Here is an 18,387-nt window from a genome sequence, read left to right as displayed (position 1 = left end):
AGAACAGACAACCAAAATATGGCTCCACAGACCCTGCATTAAATGGTAACCATTGTTTTTAAATGTTTAGCAATGATGTTCACTGGGAAGGGAGAAGATGATGAATCTTAGGTTTTTGTTTTGGTGACTTGAAGTATGTGGGTTTTGTGGTAAAAGTAGGGCATTTACTGGTACGTAATATTCTAATATAGCCAAAAGAATACTATAGTTCACTAGGGCCTCCAAAAGTCATTCTCTGAGGCCTACTGATCAGAGGCGTAGCTACAGTCTGTGCCGCCTGGGGCTGTCTTTCCATTTTCTGTCCCCCCCCCTCACAAAATCACGGTTGAATGCCCCACCCCACCCCTGTAGCCATTCCAATGTCCTATTACCTGGCTATATCACCTCATTTATCATAAACACTGTAATATGCATACTGCTTTACTTCTACAATGATTATTTGGATTTCATTTAAAACTTTTATTTTACATTTTATAGCACAGACACTAATAGACATCTGCTAAACAAAGCAATACAATCTCACAATGAAAATAGACTTAGAATTAAAACGTCTCTGCCCTTGAAACTCACATTCATTGAAACAGTACTGAAACCCACATTCAAAGAAAATGCATGTGGCCAGTGGCGGATAAAGATTACCCTTGGGCTGTTTTCAAATCATAGGCCCATTGCACACAAAACACACATTTGTTCTTTGATACACTTTCCTGAGTGTATTAAATTATACTGCTTATATAATACAGCACACTTGTTAGAGCGAGTTTTAAATTTATTGTTTTGAACATTTTTCCTGTAAGCAATGAAACAAAATGTCATGAACCAGTAATGACAAAACTACCCAATTCGGAACATTTCCATCATAAAAGTCTACTCAAACTTCTACAATCCACCAGCATCAGTAAATATGTACAATCTCTGCAGAAGTAAAAGTCATCTAAATAATTTCACATTAAAGAGATCTGTAACTAATGCAGAGGATGCAGCTAGCAAACTTTATATTTTACTGTTTCATCTACAAATAAAGTGTCATTTGCCCTTAAGGAATAAATTGCCTATGTTACATTAAAAAAATTAAAAGCTAGTCATCATCATCTTCTTTTGGCTGTTCCCATTAGGGGTCGTCACAGCGGATCATCTGTTTCCATTTCTTCCTGTCCTCTGCAACTTGCTCTGTCACACCAACCATCTGCATGTCCTCTCTCACCACATCCGTAAACCTTTTCTTAGGTGTTCCTCTTTTCCTGTTACCTGGTAGCTTCATACTTAGCATCTTTTTCCCAATATACTCGGCATCCCTCCTCAGCACATGTCCAAACCAACGTAATCTTGCCTCTCTGGCTTTGTCTCCAAACCTTCCAACCTTGGCTGACCCTCTAATATACTTATTCCTAATCCTGTCCACCCACGTCACACCCAGCGCAAATCTCAACATCTTTAACTCTGCCACATCCAGCTTAAACTCCTTTTTGTCAATGCCACTGTATCCAACCCATATAACATAGCTGGTCTCACTACCCTCTTGTAGACCTTCCCTTTCACTCTTACTGGTTCTCGTCTGTCACAAATCACTCCTGACACTCTTCTCCACCCACTCCATCCTTCCTGTATTCTCTTCTTCATCTCTCTTCCACACTCACCGTTACTCTGAACTATTGATCCCAAGTATTTAAACTCATCCACCTTCGCCACCTCTACTCCTTGCATCCTCACCATTCCTCTATCCTCCCTCTCATTCACACACATATTCTGTCTTAGTCTTGCTGACCTTCATTCTTATTCTCTCTAGAGCATATCTCCATCTCTCCACGGTCTCCTCCACCTGTTCCCTACTCTCACTACAGATCACAATGTCATCTGCAAACATCATAGTCCACAGGGACTCCTGTCTGACCTCGTCTGTCAACCTGTCCATTACCACTGCAAATAAGAAAGGGCTCAGAGCTGATCCTTGATGTAACCCCACCTCCACCTTAAATGCATCCATCACTCCCACCGCAGACCTCAATGATAAGCTAGTAATAGTGCAATACAGAATGGATGGCAAACTGATAACAGGTTCATAACAGGTTCATGGTTACTAGGTATCGCCAGCAAAGAGGACATTCTCAGGAATGCAGCATCCACCCCCTTTAAAAGTACAACACAGTAATCTATCTACATACTGTAGGAGTAGAACCCACAGCCTTCTGCAACAAAAGCAAGTGTTCTACCTGTTGTGGTACTAACAACAAACCCAAAAAACTTGGCATAAGCAACACTAAACGTCTCTCCCCCTGAAGAACTATGCAGCACAAGAAATCTAGAAAAAGCTAACATTTATGGGGGGGGGAGTGGCAAAGGATCAGAATCAGGGACACATTGCTTGTATAATGCTAGAAAAGTTGCTAGAATAAAATGTTCTGTGTTACCATGCATTTCCTGAAAAATAGGAAGACTGAAACTTAAGTGGATATCATTATTTAGTGAATTCAGTTCTCACTGCTTTGCCAGAATACCACACATTTTAAGAGGAAGCATGAGCCAAACTTTCCAGAAATTCTGTAAACTTTGGACAGTTGAGAACTATCTCACACACACACACACACACACACACACACACACACACACACACACACACGCACACACACTGAGCAGAGTACAAATCCCCCCTTAAGAACCACACCACTCCCCTTAAGAATGAGTAGAGAACAAATCCCCCTTAGGAACGAGCAGGGATGCAGGGTAAAATCCCCATTAAGAACGAGCAGGGTACAAAGTCCCCTAAAGAATGAGGAGCTTTGTGCACACACACCAAATCTCCTTGAGAACTAGCAGCTTGGAGCAGAAATGCACACACACACCAAATTCCCTTAAGTACGAGCAGCTTGGAGCAGAAATACACACACACACACACACACACACACACACACACACACACACACACACACACACACACACACACACACACACACACACATCAAACCCACCAAGAAATTGCTCTCTAAAAAAGGTTAAATAATATTTGTTACAGAACCAATTTCATAAAGTTAGAAAAATACGTTATTAGTCTGATTTGTGTTACATTTATTTATTTATTTTATTTTATTTTACATTTGTTGACCGGGCTAGTCTAACTGGACATAAATATCCGTTTTCAGTAGAGGCCCGGGGAGAAAAGCTCCAATACAGGCAGTAAACAATGATTTCTTACATAATGCATAATATAAAGTAAAATTATTATAAAATAATTAATACATGTTAGATTACTTGTTACATTATATGTTATATAGTATACTACAAGCAGATCCTACCATCAGAATTAAATAACTCTAAAAAGGAATGCACAAACTGCAGCAACATCGCTACAACTAGTATTCTTTTCTAGTTAAACATAATCATCCTGTGAACAAGGTCTTGTGCACACCTTGTTTTAATTTGGGCCAAAATATTTAACTGCTAACCATCAGATCCCTCTTACAGCTCTAAAACAGCAGACTCCATCTTCAATAGATTGGAAAACACTACCTCTCCATCTAGAAAAAACACTCTCAGCATTGCAGGACTTCAATTTCAGATTTACTATAGTGTTTGTTTTCTAAGCATTTAAATACAAATCAAAGTGAAGCAATACAAAAAAACTACACAACGACTTAAATAAGCATATTAAAAAAAACGGCAGCATGAATCAACAGCAATGGTGGATCAAACAAGGCCACCATTAATTAACTGAAACTATTAATGGTAATACAAGCAGTGGCCCAGGTTAGAAATCCAAAGACACACACACAAAAAGAAAAGTGTACCAATTGTTGCAAACTCCGAAGGACCAAAAATCAAACCAAAAGTATCCATTGGCAGTACAGTCAAAGTTAAAATCTTAAATAATCAGTGTCCCAGAAAACAACCACAGTGTACACTCCAAAGGGTCTGGGATATAACAGCAGAATCACTGGGAGACAACAATAAACTTTACCTCATGATTCCAGATCACAAAAGGCAGACAAACACACAAATTAATTGCCTCCACAACTACACAGCATCACAATGTCCAGACAGCACAATGCCTCAATATAGTCAGAATGTAAACCTACAGAAAAAACCCTGACATCTCAGAAGTGTACTGCAACAAACACTAATAGACAGTAGATAGGCAGTAGCTGCTCCAGTAATTAAAATTATAGTTAAAAGGAATCACTCTGAGCCAAATGAAGAAACGTGGCTGGTAATCATTAATTTGAATTAACTTTCATCTGTCAGCATTCAATCATTGCTTCTGAAGATCATGCTTGTTGGTCAATATTTTGCTTAAAATAATTATGGTCAAAGAAAACTTTTCTAACTTTAACATTGCATTTTTTGCCTGGCAATCCCCTTAAGAACGAGCAGCTTGGAGCAGAAATGCACAACACCAAATCCCCTTAAGAACGAACAGCTTGGAGCATTACAGCACAAACCTGACATTTCTGTCAGACAACACCTGGAGGGAGCACAAATGTGCTGAGGAGCAAAATCTGTTTCCTTCGCACATTAAGAACTAAGCACAGTACAAATCTTCCCCTTAAAAATGAGCACATTACAAATCAGTGCACACACACCCCTTAAATGCAGCACAGTACAAATGTGCTGAAAAGCCGTTTCATAACAGAATTAAGAGCACGTTAAATAAGACACCGTCACCGAGCACAGTACAAGTACAAATCAACACACACACCCTTAAAATGCAGCACAGTACAAATATGCCGAAAAGCCGTTTCTCATCTCAACAGAATTAAGAGCTAAGTACAAACAGTTTCAAATTACCTAAGAGGGATCAGACTCAAGCAAGTTAAATAAAACAGAATTAAGAGCCAAGTACAAATCTGCTGCTTCACAATACCTGAAGGCATGTGCTGTGCACTAACGTGGATCGGTCTGACTTTACTCTGCAGCAGATTAAATTAAGGAGCTCACTGCTCAGCATTCTGACAGGCTGCCTTGTGAAACTGACAGCATCGGGCATGCCCTGCACATGATGATGTTAGGAACTGAATCGACCTGCACATGATGATGTTAGAAACAGAATCGTCCAAAAAAAAAAAAAAAAACCCTGGGAAATTAAAGGGACCACTCGGGAATTCGTGGCACCCCAATATTTTGCCCCCAAAACTGGTATTTACCGAGGAATTCGGTATGGTTGAGAGGTATGTGTGAAATCCACAAAGACAGCAATATAATGATCTGCTTCCCTTATGTGGAGTTGAACCCACAGCATGCCAAAATACAGGCATGCTGGCCTGTTTTTACAGGCCAAGCTACCAGCCAGCACGCATTTCTTCTTAACAAACAGATACTGCGTGTGTGTATCTGTAGTCCTGTGGGTAAGGGATGAATACAGAAACATCCAACACATAAACGTAAAGAAATAATTATCAACCTATAAATTAAAAGATAATGAGTAAGCAGTTGGACAGGCATTCCGCTTTGCTTAAGCAAACAGGACTGTAATATGAATGCTCACTTTATTAAGAGGAAAGAAAGAAATGATTTATGATTTACTTCTCACATATACAGGTAGCGTATGCAATACTTTCGTAGCATAATGTGCAGTCATCAGCAGCCTAGGTGCTTTACGCGTCAATGAAATGATGTTATTATATGTTGGAAAATAGATGTAGATCTACAATGTTCAGTATTATGTACATTATGAACATTAGTAAATAAACAGCAGGGGAATAAAACCCATACTTACAGGTCACCACATCTTATTAATTATCCAGATGAGCTAACTGTCAGAACAGCTACTTAATGGTTATAAAAGCCACTTAACTGATATATTTATGACACAGCTATATCTCAAAGCTCAATAGGAATGCTTAGGTATACATAGTACTTTGACACTTACTGTAGCTATCCATCGGCTGTCTCCAAACCTCTGTGACCCTCCAACGAAGCTCTTCTGTATCTCTTCAATGCAAGTCATCATAGCCATGGTGAACCTGCACTCCAGTCCAGTAGATCCCCATATGTCGTCCATGTTCTCTCGTACTCACATTCCAAATGCTGACCATCGTGAAGTTCCGTGCCCTGGCTCTCATCCAATGCTCCACTGTGTCGAGCATGTTCAGCATCTAGGAAGTCTCCTCCTCATTCCAACTGGGCACCCAGACATGTCAATACCTCTTGGAAGTAGCCATCTTGATAATGTCGATACTCCAATGGAAAATGTAGTCAGATTTGAAAATTGCTCACTGAGGTCCCACTCAGCTTGCAAGTAGCAATGGTCTGATCTGCAAAAGTATCAAAATCAATATATAAAAGTAGTGCTTATGTCATGTTATCAGATCATTGGAAGTTAATGGGCACATTCTATACACAGTAGCATTTATCAATACCTATTGGGTACTTAAATGGAGCACCTTCCCATCACACAGAGCTACTGGTTAATGCGCCAAATTTCAATAACTTACGTGGATGCTTGCAAATGGGATTCCAAAACCTGGAATTTTAATGAGTCATTAAATATGTATGGTGCAAATGATACTTAAAAGATGGATGCACATTAGCTGCTCTTACTTTCAGTTATACCACAGTCATAGGTAGTTGATAAGGTAAACTGGCACCTGCTAGTATTTCTGCTTTGGAGAACATTAGTTCATTATACAATGTTAACATTACTCATTTTCAAATGTACCTGTTTAGATTTATGCTTTTATAGAAAAGGTGCGCATTATCACAAATGATTGTAACTTGCTAGAGTGGTGATTGATTTACTGGTACATATAGCGATGCCAACATCTGCATCAAGGACATGCAGTAATTTCCCATAAGCAGCTGTACTGGCAGATTTACATAGCAAAAGCGAACAGTACACAAAGATGGACTTGCAGATTATCTGTATACCTTGCAGGTGACTCCATACACTCTGTGGTGTATGTACAAAACCCTACGGACTCCAGCAATATCTGCATGTACTATGTATTCCTTTTGCTGTTATGTCCATTTACTTATTGATGGTTCTTAAAATAACTCTTATTAACTACTGGGTCAGGACCAAAAGAATCCATACTTTCTATGGCCTGCTTATGGAAACTGAGACCGGTAAACATCCTTATAACATTTTCAGTGACGTTTTCCAAAAACTTCTCAAGTGATAATTTAAAGATACTCTGTGCTGAAGTGGATGGTATTCACTGTTCAGTAATGACTGCGTCGATCTGAGGTGTTTTTGAAAACTTGTCTCTTTAGGCTGCAATTGCACTACAGCTACAGCAACACACTTCTGTTGTACACACATGCTTGTGTAGCATTTTAATGTGAAATGCAGACTGTGGCTCCTGTGGCATGATGCTGTTGTGTTTGGACCTCCATTCAATAGATATGTACTGGAAGGGGTTCAAATTCTAAAGACACCCTCTCCAGATATCACAAATTATGTTACTTTTACAACTGTTATGTACACAGACATTGCTGTAAGCTGTTACATGTCACATTACTATATGTCACAGTGAATGTTTCATAGACGTTTGTATTGCACAGGAATGCAGAGTGCCATAAGCTGTCCACATAATCATTTCCATAAGTGGGCCACCACATGAATATGAACATGTAGATATCACTGTCTTTCAGATGGCACAAAGACCTAGGGGCATCAATTTCTCCCTACAGAAAAATAAGTTTATAACAGATGCTCTGTAACAACATGGAAGGAGAATCCATGATCGGGCAGGGAATACAGTACGGTGGAATGAAGTGTGAACCATCATCACCAACATGATTAATGCAGTTGGTGTTCACAATAGATCCCATGAGGTCTGTCGCCGATGCTATATCAGAAACATCCTTGAATAAAAGTCTAATTGAGGAGGAGGAAGAGGAACAGTTTGTAACACCCCCTGTGCTAGCATATGCTGGATGACAGGAGGGGAAAAGAAGAGTCTAGTCTAGAAAGTGAGGAGAAATCCACCAAAAATGAGGGAGAGGCTCCAAATGCCATCTGTATCCGTGAAGGATTACTCCCAGAACTCATCTGTCTGAAACTATCTTTTGCCAGAAAGACAAATGAAGGTTCAGACTTTCTGGAATGATTAAGTGCCTGCCATAGTGGGAGACAGAGGTGGGAAGTCTTTCATATAGTCATTCAAACTTATTAGACTGTCCTTTATTCTGGAGGGAGGTTACTGCCTTCTTTATGGAGTTTCCCTGCCACTGTTTGCTAAACATTTACTAACCAGCAGTTTACTAGGGCTTCTTATATTAATTTTTAAAGAAAAGTGTACAGGGAGTACTGAATCGCTTGTCAAACTTAGAGAAGGAGGGCTAAAACATCTGTGTGAGCTCTAGACACAGCTTTTCTCTTTTTATCACACTTTTAATGATCTCTGCAAAAGAAAGTCCAAAAGATGGGCCTATGTTCACACATCAAACAGAAAAACTTCATCAAACAGATATTCCTCGAACAGTAATCAGTGAACATTGCTTTCATCAAAGAGTGAAATCATCATAATAAAAATCATCGAAAGGTAATAACTGGCCAACAACAAGGAAATACTGCACTGTATAAGGTAAACTAAATAAAACCTTTTCAAATTTGCCCTTTTCCCAACAGTAGTGTGATTTCGGAGTTGATATATGTATAGTTGGTGGGGGGGGGGGTCTTCATGGGTTACTTTCTTGTTGTTGGCCAAATATTACCTTTTGATGATTTTTTTTTTTTTTTTTTTTTTTTTTTAATGATGATTTCACTCTTCAGTGAAAAAAGAAGAAGGTGAGTTGTTCATCTTGCCTTTGTTCTTACACGTGGGTACGGAGCCGATCCATTGGCTCCGAGTTGGCCGCTTTCCAAGCTCAAGATCTTTGAGTAGCTCGAGGCACAGTCCCTATTCCATGATGCTCTCTGACTAACCTCAGATCTAGTTTGCTGAACCCAAGCAAGCATTTGCTGCAGGGGCAGAGGGGAAGGCTATTTCAAAACAAACCATTTCCAAATGGATAAGCCATTGCATTAATTTCTGCTATAAGCACCATGGAAAACCTGTCCCCCGGGGGATCAGATCTCACTCCACCAGGGCTGCATCTACTTCTGCAGCCTTTCTCAGAGGTGTTCCTACCAGGGATATTCTAGAAGCTGCAACCTGGAGTTCTGTTCATACTTTCACCAAGCATTATCATTTACCAATTTTCTTTAAATCCAGAGCTGGCTTTGCCACTGCTGTCTTGCAGGGCCTTATAGCTGGCAGTAACGCTGTATAAACTCCTCCTCCCAACCATAGCTTTGGGAATCTAGCCAAATGTAATGACTGCAACAGTGAAACATGAAGAACATAGTACAGTTGTGTACACTTACCATAAATGTAGATGTTCGAGTGTATTCACTGTTGCAGTCCTGGTTACCCTCCCTCCAGCCCCCTAGTTTTCTTTGGCTATACCTCTACTTTCCTTTACTATGCTTAAAAGCCTTTTTGGTGTATTTGCTTTTGGTTGGAGGTATAATTTTGTCTTTTTAATTTTATTTGCTCCCCATTAAAGGGCACCTGACATCTGGGGCAAGAAAAACTGATGTAATGGTGTCGGCTGCATGTTTTATACCCCTGACGACCTGACGTCATGGAAGAAGGGACAGCAACCGACGCAGGACCCAAAACTTTGTCAATCAGGCCGACTGAGGGCAACCTGCCAGCAGATTACCCAAATGTAATGACTGCAACAGTGAAACATGAAGAACATCCAAGGTTCTTCCCGTTGGTATTGATGAAGGAAGGGAAACCATATCTGCCGAGGCCAAAAGGGGGCTATCAGAATAACAGTCCTTCCTGAGCCTTTTGCTTTCTGTAAAAATCTGGGAATCAGAGGGGTTGAAGGAAATGCATAAAGGAGATCCGAAGGCCAATCATGTACGAGTGAATCCCTTGGGCTGTCACCCGGTGGAGAATTCAGGGCAAAGTAGCTTCTGCATTTGGCATTCAACGGGGATGCAAAAAGGCGGATGGCCCCATCTGCGGAATATCATTACCGCCACTTCTTCTTTGAGGGACCACTCGTGGGGCAACAGAATCGCTCTGTCAGTTTGTCCGCTATCACGTTGGATTTCCCCAGGATGTGCGTTGCTATCAGAAAGCGCCTGGTGGATACAGTCCACTGCCAAATTCTCAAGGCTTCTCAGCATAAGGGGTAAGACTTGGTTCCTTCCTGTTTGTTGATGTACCAGACCACCGACATGTTGTCCGTCTGGATCACAATCGTCTCCCGAGGCAGAGAGTCGTGGAAGTGCTGCAATGCTAAAAGCACTGCTCTCAACTCCAGGACATTGATGTGCAAATAGAATTCCATCTCTGACCAGGTACCTTGGGCAGTTCTTCCCTGAAAAAGCCCCCCCCCTATCAGGGCAGCATCCATGGTCACCGTGGCTATGGGAGGGGGAAGTACAAATGGTTGACCCATTGTCACGTGGTGGCTGTTCAACCACCAGAGACGGTCCTTCTTGCAAGCGTCTGTCAGTAGGATCTTGAACGGCATTGGGAGCTGTTGATAAGACCACTGGGTGAAAACCAACCACTGGAGTATCCTCATGTGCACCCGTCCCAGAGGAACCGCCATGAGGGTAGCTGCCATGGTGCCTAACAGCTCTAAAACCTGAAAGGCAGGTACTCTCTTTTCTTTTAGCAAGTGGGACACCTGATTTCGTAGAGAGATAACTCTTTCTTGAGGTAATCTGATCAAGGCGGTGGTGGTGTCTAGGACTGCTCCGATAAAGGATATATGCTGCGATGGTAATAAGGCAGATTTTTCAAAATTTATGGTTATTCCTAACCGAGAACAGAGATTGATCGTATGATCCCTGGAAAGAATGAGTTGATGCCTGGTGGTGGAGGATAGGAGCCAGTCGTCCAGATACGGAAACACCCGGAATCCTAAACGCCTCAGGTGAGCTGTAACCACTGCCATGCATTTGGTGAACACTCTGGAAGCTGTGGTGAGACCAAAGGGCAGTGCTTGAAATTGGTAGTGACTGGCCCCCAGCTGGAAACGCAAATGATCTCTGGATGATCTGGCCGTTTTGATGTGGTAGTACGCATCCTTGAGATCTAAAGAGCACATCCAATCGCCGTTCCCAGGAATGGGAGTATTGACTGAAGCATGACCATGTGGAACTTTTCCTTCTTTACAAAAGCGTCGAGCTTGCTGAGGTCTAAAATGGGCCTCCAGTCCCCCATTTTCTTTGGAACTAAAAAGAATCAGGAGTAAGTTCCGGATCCTATCTGGTCTGCCGGGACTGGCTGGATGACTCTTTTTCCTAGCAGCTTTTGGATTTCTATAGCTGCTTGATTCCACAGACTGGGTGGAACGTCTGGGATTCTTGATCTGACTGGCGGGGACTCTGAAAAGGGAATGATGTAACCTCTGGTAACTATGCTTTGTACCCAAGAATCTGATGTAATTCCTAGTCAGGCATCTGGGTACAAAGCTAAGTGACCCCCGACTGCCTCCAGAGTAGGACAGTCTGGCCCCCTCTCAGGAGCACTGATGAGGCTTGTCAGGGAACTGCTCCCTGTTGCTCTGGTTTTGCGGACCCCCTCTGCCATGAAAGCGGCATCTTCAATTATTGCTCCCTCCTCTGCCCCTGAAGGGGGGTTCACTACGTGTGTTCTGGAAAGCTCCTTGGGACTTCCGGAACCACATTTTTCCACCTTTCTGCCCTTTGGGGTATGGTCTAGTAGGGGTGGAAAAACAGACTCTTACGTCAGATAGAGTCTTTCCTTCCTGCTCACACCTAATGAGAGTCTCCTTGGCTTTGGGCCCAAACAAAGAAGAGCCATCAAATGGGATGTTGACAAAGGAAGAGTTGAAGGCTTCCGCAAAGGAGCATAAGCGCATCCAGGATTGTCTCCGCAGAGCTATCGCTGGACCTGCTGCTCGACTCGACCCATCGGCTGCATAGGAAATGAGCCGCATGGATGAGTTGACAATGGAATTATGGGTAGAAAGCAGAGCCGTCACCTTCTCAGAAATAGCTTCATCCGTGTTACCCTTTAGAGTATCTCCCAGTTCCTGGAGGAGATCTCGTTGAAGATGGGTAAAATGGGTTAATAGTTAAGCAATCTCATGGTAAACGTTGCAGAACTAAAAATGCATTTCCCATATCTGTCCATTGTCCTAGAATCTCTATTAGGAGGATGGACAGCAGAAGTGGTCTCTGACATCTCTTTCTTGGTGGCTGCCGCCACCACAATGGCAGGGACTCCTTTAGTGAGGTACAATTTGTCTTGAGGGGAAATGATGAACTTATTGAGCCTCCGAGGGACTGGCTCCATGGAATCGGGGACTCCAACGCCCTTCGAGCAACCAGTTCCATCAGTTCATCGAAGGGCGAAGTAACCCAGGAGGTGGAAGGTTGACACCCAAAGGCCTTCAGGAGCTCCGACTCATCCTCAGTAGGGGTAATGGACTGCCAGTCACCCCTCTATTTCAGTATTTCCAGGATGTCTGAAAAGGAGACATCCTCCGAGGGGGACCGTGGGGACACTTCTGATTCCTCTAAGTTGGTATCTGATGTCAAAGATTCCTGATGGGAATCCAAATGCCTCCTCTTCCAAACTCTCTTTCTGGGGACTTCATCAGTGGGAGTGTCTGGTGAAGTCTCAGTAGAGCAGGGTTTTCCCAAAGGGGTTACCTGAGGCTCTGGGTCTCAACGCTTAGTAGGAACCTGCAATGTAGAGGCAGAACACAGCATTTTAGGGGAGGAAGAGGATAGACCTGAGGAAGTGCGGGTCTTAGCAGACATTACCCTCCTCATGGCATCGAAAGCACCGGAGTTTCGATCTAAGGAATCTGCCAGTTCCGAGGAAGATGGCGGCTTCCCCGGTGCCGAGACCAAGGGCTCCAAACCCAAGGACAGAGCCGAGCTCATCTGTGCCAAGGCCCCGAGAGGAAGGGTTGGAACCAATGCATCAGTTTGACCCCCCCCACCCCACCCCACCCCCCCGGAACCGACGAGAGAGTGTAGGTTCTGAGACTCTCAGAATGGCACCAAAGAGATCATGGTCGATGGAGCCGAAGTCACTGGGACAGGACTCGGCTTTGCGGGTTCCACAACCATCAGATCTTCCGCTTCCGGCTCCGAAGACCTAGCTAAGCTCGGAGGAGGAGTAGTCACAGGCAATGGAACAGTAGTAGGATTTGAACCCAGTTGGGACTTTTGAAAATGGAAGCTAATCCTTTGTTACGACTTACTAGTAAAGAACTTACTAAAGAGGGAAATGAGACAGTGAACATGGTACGTAATATGGAAGTCTTACAATTAACCAGGAAGTTGGAGAATAAAACTCAGAAGTTGAGAAACACGCAGTGGCAGAGACAACACATGGAGGCGTGTCTCAACTTTAAAGTAGTGCCGAGAGGAATGCGAGTTTTAAAAATGCCAACTTTCGGCACTACATATCCTGACTTGCTGATTAAATGGCAAAAGCTGAATTTGGATACAAGTTATGCTTACATTAGACTTCTTATAGAACGGTATATTATGGTGGAGAACGTGTTAGCAACTGAAATTAATGACATTTAAAAGGAACTAAGTACTATGACATTTAAAAGAAACTAAGTACTATGTTATGTTCAGCCGAAATGGACATTTTCTATGAAGAGTTAACAACGATGTTAATGGCACCTGACAATAAATCATTGCAAGATAAAAAAAGGAAACTAGAAAGAGATTTTAACGATGTTCGGAGGGGAAATGTGTTTTCTTGGCCAAGAGATAACATAAGGAACAATGATATCAATGCAAGAGCCAATATGCAGCCCCTTAATGAACAGTGTGCTTAGAGCGATACCATGCCCATTTCGATGACATCAGCTGATGTACCATCAATAGCAACGGAAGGAAGACAAGAGGGTTTGGCCATGAACGAGGGGGTCATATGAGCACAAATGGAGGAAGGAGTTTCACACTCTAAGAATTCAGCCGTACCAAAGACGATGGATGTTGGGAGAAAAGAGAATAAAGTAGGACAACAACTGGGTGCCTCATCTCTAATAACAAGTAATAATTCAGGAGAAGTGACTGAATTTTGTTCTTTTCCATTACCAATACGATAAATAGAATGACAGGTTTGGTCGTCTCAGAACAGGATGAAAAGACGGAAGAACTCAGAAGAGAGGCACGAATTTATATGTTCATAGGTTGGTACTGGGCTATCTGCCTGAAGGCATATATTAGCCCAGCCACATTGTGCGGTATTCACCGCCCCTTTAGTATTTCCCTAGACCCTTGTACTAGCAGCTAGTACCCTTGGCCCCTATCTAGTAGTGCTGTTGGTGTGATCCCCAGTGTGAACTTTCTGTAACCCATCCACTCATCAAGGTTCCTCTTGAAGAGTAACAGTGAGGGGTCTCTGTCTTATGTAGATCGGGACCCTGTTCCATAGTAAGGGAAGTCTCTGCGAGGGGAATCTATCCCTCCAGCATGTTCTATTCATTGTTGTGTTGAGGTTTATATCCCTAGAGCGTGTAGCTTGAGTAGATTTGGTTTTGCTAAGATGGAGCATGTTCAACAATTCTGGGTTGGACATGGCTCTGTACGTTAGACAGAGATCGCCTCTGAGAAAGCGGTATGCAACAGAGAACAGTCTCAGCTTTTTCAAATGTGCTGCATAGGGCAACTGTTTGAGGCCAGTAATCCTCTTGGTTAGGTACCTTTGTGGTCTCTCCAGCTGCTGGAGATGTCTAGCCAGGTACATTCCAATTGGTGCATTCCACTCAATAATGGGTCTGATGAGGGAAGAGTAGAGGGGCACCATTACATCCTTAGAACTTGATGCGAACCCTTTCGTGATCAGATGGGTCACATAGAAGGATTTTCTAACCACTTTGGCAACATGGTTATCAAAGAAAAGCTGACTATCTACTTGGGTCCCTAGATCCCTTATTTCTTCTCCAGATTTCAGGGGATTACCTCCTATGTTGTAGTTTGCGGGTACTCTATTTTTTCCAAAGGGGATTACTACACATTTTTTTGCATTTAGCTTGAGACCATGGCTTTGACACCATGCATCAGTCTCATTTAGGCCCTTCTGGAGAATCTCCATGTCGGCCGGAGACTCTATTATAGCACCCAGTTTGCAGTCGTTCGCAAGCTTAGTCAGCCACAGCCCTTCCGTGCTTGCCTGTACTTCTGGGAAGTTATTTCAAAAGAAAATACTTCGACCGACACAACGGACTTAATAGTCAACATTTCCATGTATGCTTTGACTGAACATGAAAGATCTTTGTTAAACAAGGGTCTTTCTTTTATTCCTTCAAGGTACACTGACATTACTGATATCATGATTGACATAAAAATGTTTACTAGAAATATAGCTTTGAAAATGTTTTTTGGACAGGATGTTACATGTGATAATGTAAATATTTTTAAGAAGCTTTCTGCCTTTATACCACAAATGCACCCAATACTTGATGCACTTGAAAAGGCCTGTGAGAGGAATTTAATAGAGTTTTCTTTAAGTCACAATAAACCAGATTTTATAATCTAAGTCGTGAGGAGAATGACTCTATTAAAAGATTACAAAATAATAAACAGATTGTGATTAGGCAGGCTGATTGTTAGAAAAATATGTATTAATGTGTGTATTAGCAATATGTTTAGTGCATATAGAGCTAGAAAAGGGTTAACACATTTATTCTATTTCATACTGCATAAATCTGTACAAACTGCAGTTACTTTATGACCTTGTACTGTTAGCTAAAATCTTGCTTGTGCTTTGGAAATTTACTGAGAAGCAGATGATTTCTGCTTGCGTTAGGAAAATAATGAATAGAACAATACTGCTTATATGAAACTCAGACAAGAAGTTCCGCTGTGCTATGAGAACATACACAGCTGTAGAAGTAACAGATAATTAGGACAAAGCTTGCTTGAAAACATGAACTGCAATCAGCATTTGCTTGTATCTGTATTAGAAGAGTACCTTGAAATGTAACACTGTACAATAGAGGCTTGTAAGCGAAGTACTGGTCTTCAAGGCCAGGTTGTTTTTCTGAAAAGTTTCTCACAAATCTAGTCATGTCAGCAGAAAATCTGAAGTAACACCTGCTGTAGTACAATGCTTAAAGTTGTGTTTGATTACATCAGCTTAGAAGGCCATGTCTTGTAAAATAGTATAAGAATGAACATACTTCCTGTTAGTAGTTAGACAAATCCTTGTATTTGCATGTTTTTGTCTCCTTGCTGCAAGTAAATTAAAGTGCCTTAACTGAACCTTATGTGTACTGGTCTTTGAAGTTTTTTCCTTTGACAGATTGGTCCTTTGGACCGGAAACCTTCACTTCGCCTCGGATCAGACAGGCCAGGTGGCTTGAAACCATACAGGGAAGAAACCACATCGGTTCTTCTTACTTGAAAAGTCCTCCGACTGAACTGTCGTACAAAAGAGGCCAGCCACTTTCTGATCTGCGACTGAAGGATGGGTTTACTCGAACCAGGTGATCAATCACGAAGGCTCAGGTAAGGTGAATCCACCTTCTTTTCTTCTGTTTTAGATCAGGGACTAAATTTGTATTTGTTCTATTAGAGACTTTGTTATAAGTCAGGGACAGAAAGATTACTGTGTTGTCATAGATCAGGGAAACAGAGGAGGTAGGCAGTCATTCTGAAGAGACTATAAAAATATCCATGGTACCACGTTAAAAATAAGGAGTTACGTAACGATTAAAAGGGTAGGATAAAATGGGTAATAATTGTATAAAAAGGTCCCAAAATCCGCCGTTAACTGAAGACGCGAAATACATGAAGTCACAGCGTGCTGATAATATTAATTACTACTCAAAATGGGTTAATAAGTACGAATTTGATGGTTAACTAGAAAAATCCTTGCTTGTCAAACTTGTCAGACAGCTTAAAACCAATTCTACAGGTCGGGTAAAAAAGCAACGTCAATTAGGAATTCCTCAGGCACACAGGTGGATTGAGGAAGTAAACCGAAGGGAACAAAAGAGTAATAATTCAAAAGCAATGTTTTTAGATAAGGAGGACAATAACTTCGTAATAGCATCAGCCCCACCACCTCCCTTACCAGAATATGAGGCAAGCGAACAAGTTAGTCCACCCCTCCGATATCCAAGTAGAGACACTACAAAAGCAACACCGTTTATTAGAGATCCTGTCGAGACCAGGTCTCGAACACAGGCAGGAAACTCAAAAGTGGACACTGAGTTATATCAAATGGGTAGAAATTCACGATTTATGAGTGAAGAAGAAATATGCCCACTTAAAGAAGTGCCTAATCCTCAGGCAGGGCAAGAAGGTCAGGACCCAACTATTCTAGTGTATAGACCCTAGACTCCGGAAGACATCCGGAAAGCCACTGAGGGAATTCCCCATCCAAAAGTTAATTTTAGAAAGTTCTTAGAAGATTTGCAGGGAATGAGGCCGAGTTATAATTTAAACGGAGAAGAGAAAGAAAAAGTAGTCAGGCAAATTGTGGGACCAGATTGGCACATGATTAGTGGCAACTGGAATCCCCATGATATTGCGCTCAGGCCCCTCTCACACAGTAGCGCAAAATTAGACAACAGAGTGAAAGGTCTTACAGACCGAATCTCTGAGAAATGGAAGCCTAGGGCACACTGGACTTGCATTAATCAATGCATCCAACAGGAAGGTGAAGCTATTGACCGGTATTATGCCAAACTATTAGAATGTTTTAATAACCATTGTGGAATGCAGATTCCTGAAGATCAGACACATGATTCCCCATATGAGCAGCAGTTAAAGAATGCATTTTTTGAAAGGCAGTATTGCACCCATCAGCAGCTTTATTACAAAACACATGGTAGATCATCGTACAAGCAGGTTACAGTCATTGCTTGAATATGCTAGGCATGCCGAAAGGCATTTTAATAACAAAAAGAAAAAGAAAGCCCAAGTATTTTCTGTAGAAGATGGAGCAGAAGTTTATGTTGTACAGTCCGGGAAAAAGGGCAAGAGAAATGCCCAGGGAAACAAACAATCTGATCAACGATCAGAGGACTTTGAAGGGCGAAAGAAAAGGGGTGAATGTTTTAAATGCGGTAAGAAAGGACACTTGGCAAGGGATTGCAAGAAAAAAGTACAGTTTTGTACCTACCATAAATGTAGATGTCCGATAGATATGCAACTGCAGTCATAACATATGGGTTGTCCTGCCTCAGGCAGCCCTCGGTCGGCCGAATTCCAAAGTCTGGGTCCGGCGTCGGCTGGTGTCGCCTCCTCTCTGACGTCACAACGGCTGGAGTATAAAGGCATCGGCCGACGCCATCTTCTTCAGTGTTTCTTGCCCCAGATGCCAGGTGCCCTCCTAGGAAGGCTAAATTTGGTAAATGGATAAAATAATCCCAAACATGCACAACAGTAATAAACAGATACACCATAGGAGATACCCCAGCTGAAGGAAGAGGGTA

At 42.1% G+C, this 18,387-nt stretch overlaps 1 protein-coding gene across 2 annotated transcripts in view; it reads right to left on the bottom strand.

The window, feature by feature from the left end:
* Positions 1-18,387, bottom strand: part of SAP25 (Sin3A associated protein 25) — a 1,501,590-nt gene that overhangs the window by 1,075,767 nt on the left and 407,436 nt on the right. The window contains exon 1 of one of the 2 annotated variants that reach the window (XM_044077298.1): positions 5,861-6,238. The exons of the other annotated variant lie outside the window; for it this stretch is intronic. Coding sequence (XP_043933233.1) covers positions 5,861-5,992 — 132 coding nt within the window. The 5' untranslated portion in view covers positions 5,993-6,238. Of the gene's footprint in view, positions 1-5,860; positions 6,239-18,387 lie in introns of those variants that run through there. 2 annotated transcript variants of the gene reach the window in all.

Source organism: Protopterus annectens, chromosome 7.part0 (genome assembly GCF_019279795.1).
Source record: "Protopterus annectens isolate FY-2018-M chromosome 7.part0, PAN1.0, whole genome shotgun sequence".
NCBI classification, from domain to species: domain Eukaryota; kingdom Metazoa; phylum Chordata; order Ceratodontiformes; family Protopteridae; genus Protopterus; species Protopterus annectens.
Note: the sequence above shows the minus strand (reverse complement) of the source record. Positions and strands in the feature narration are given on the sequence as shown.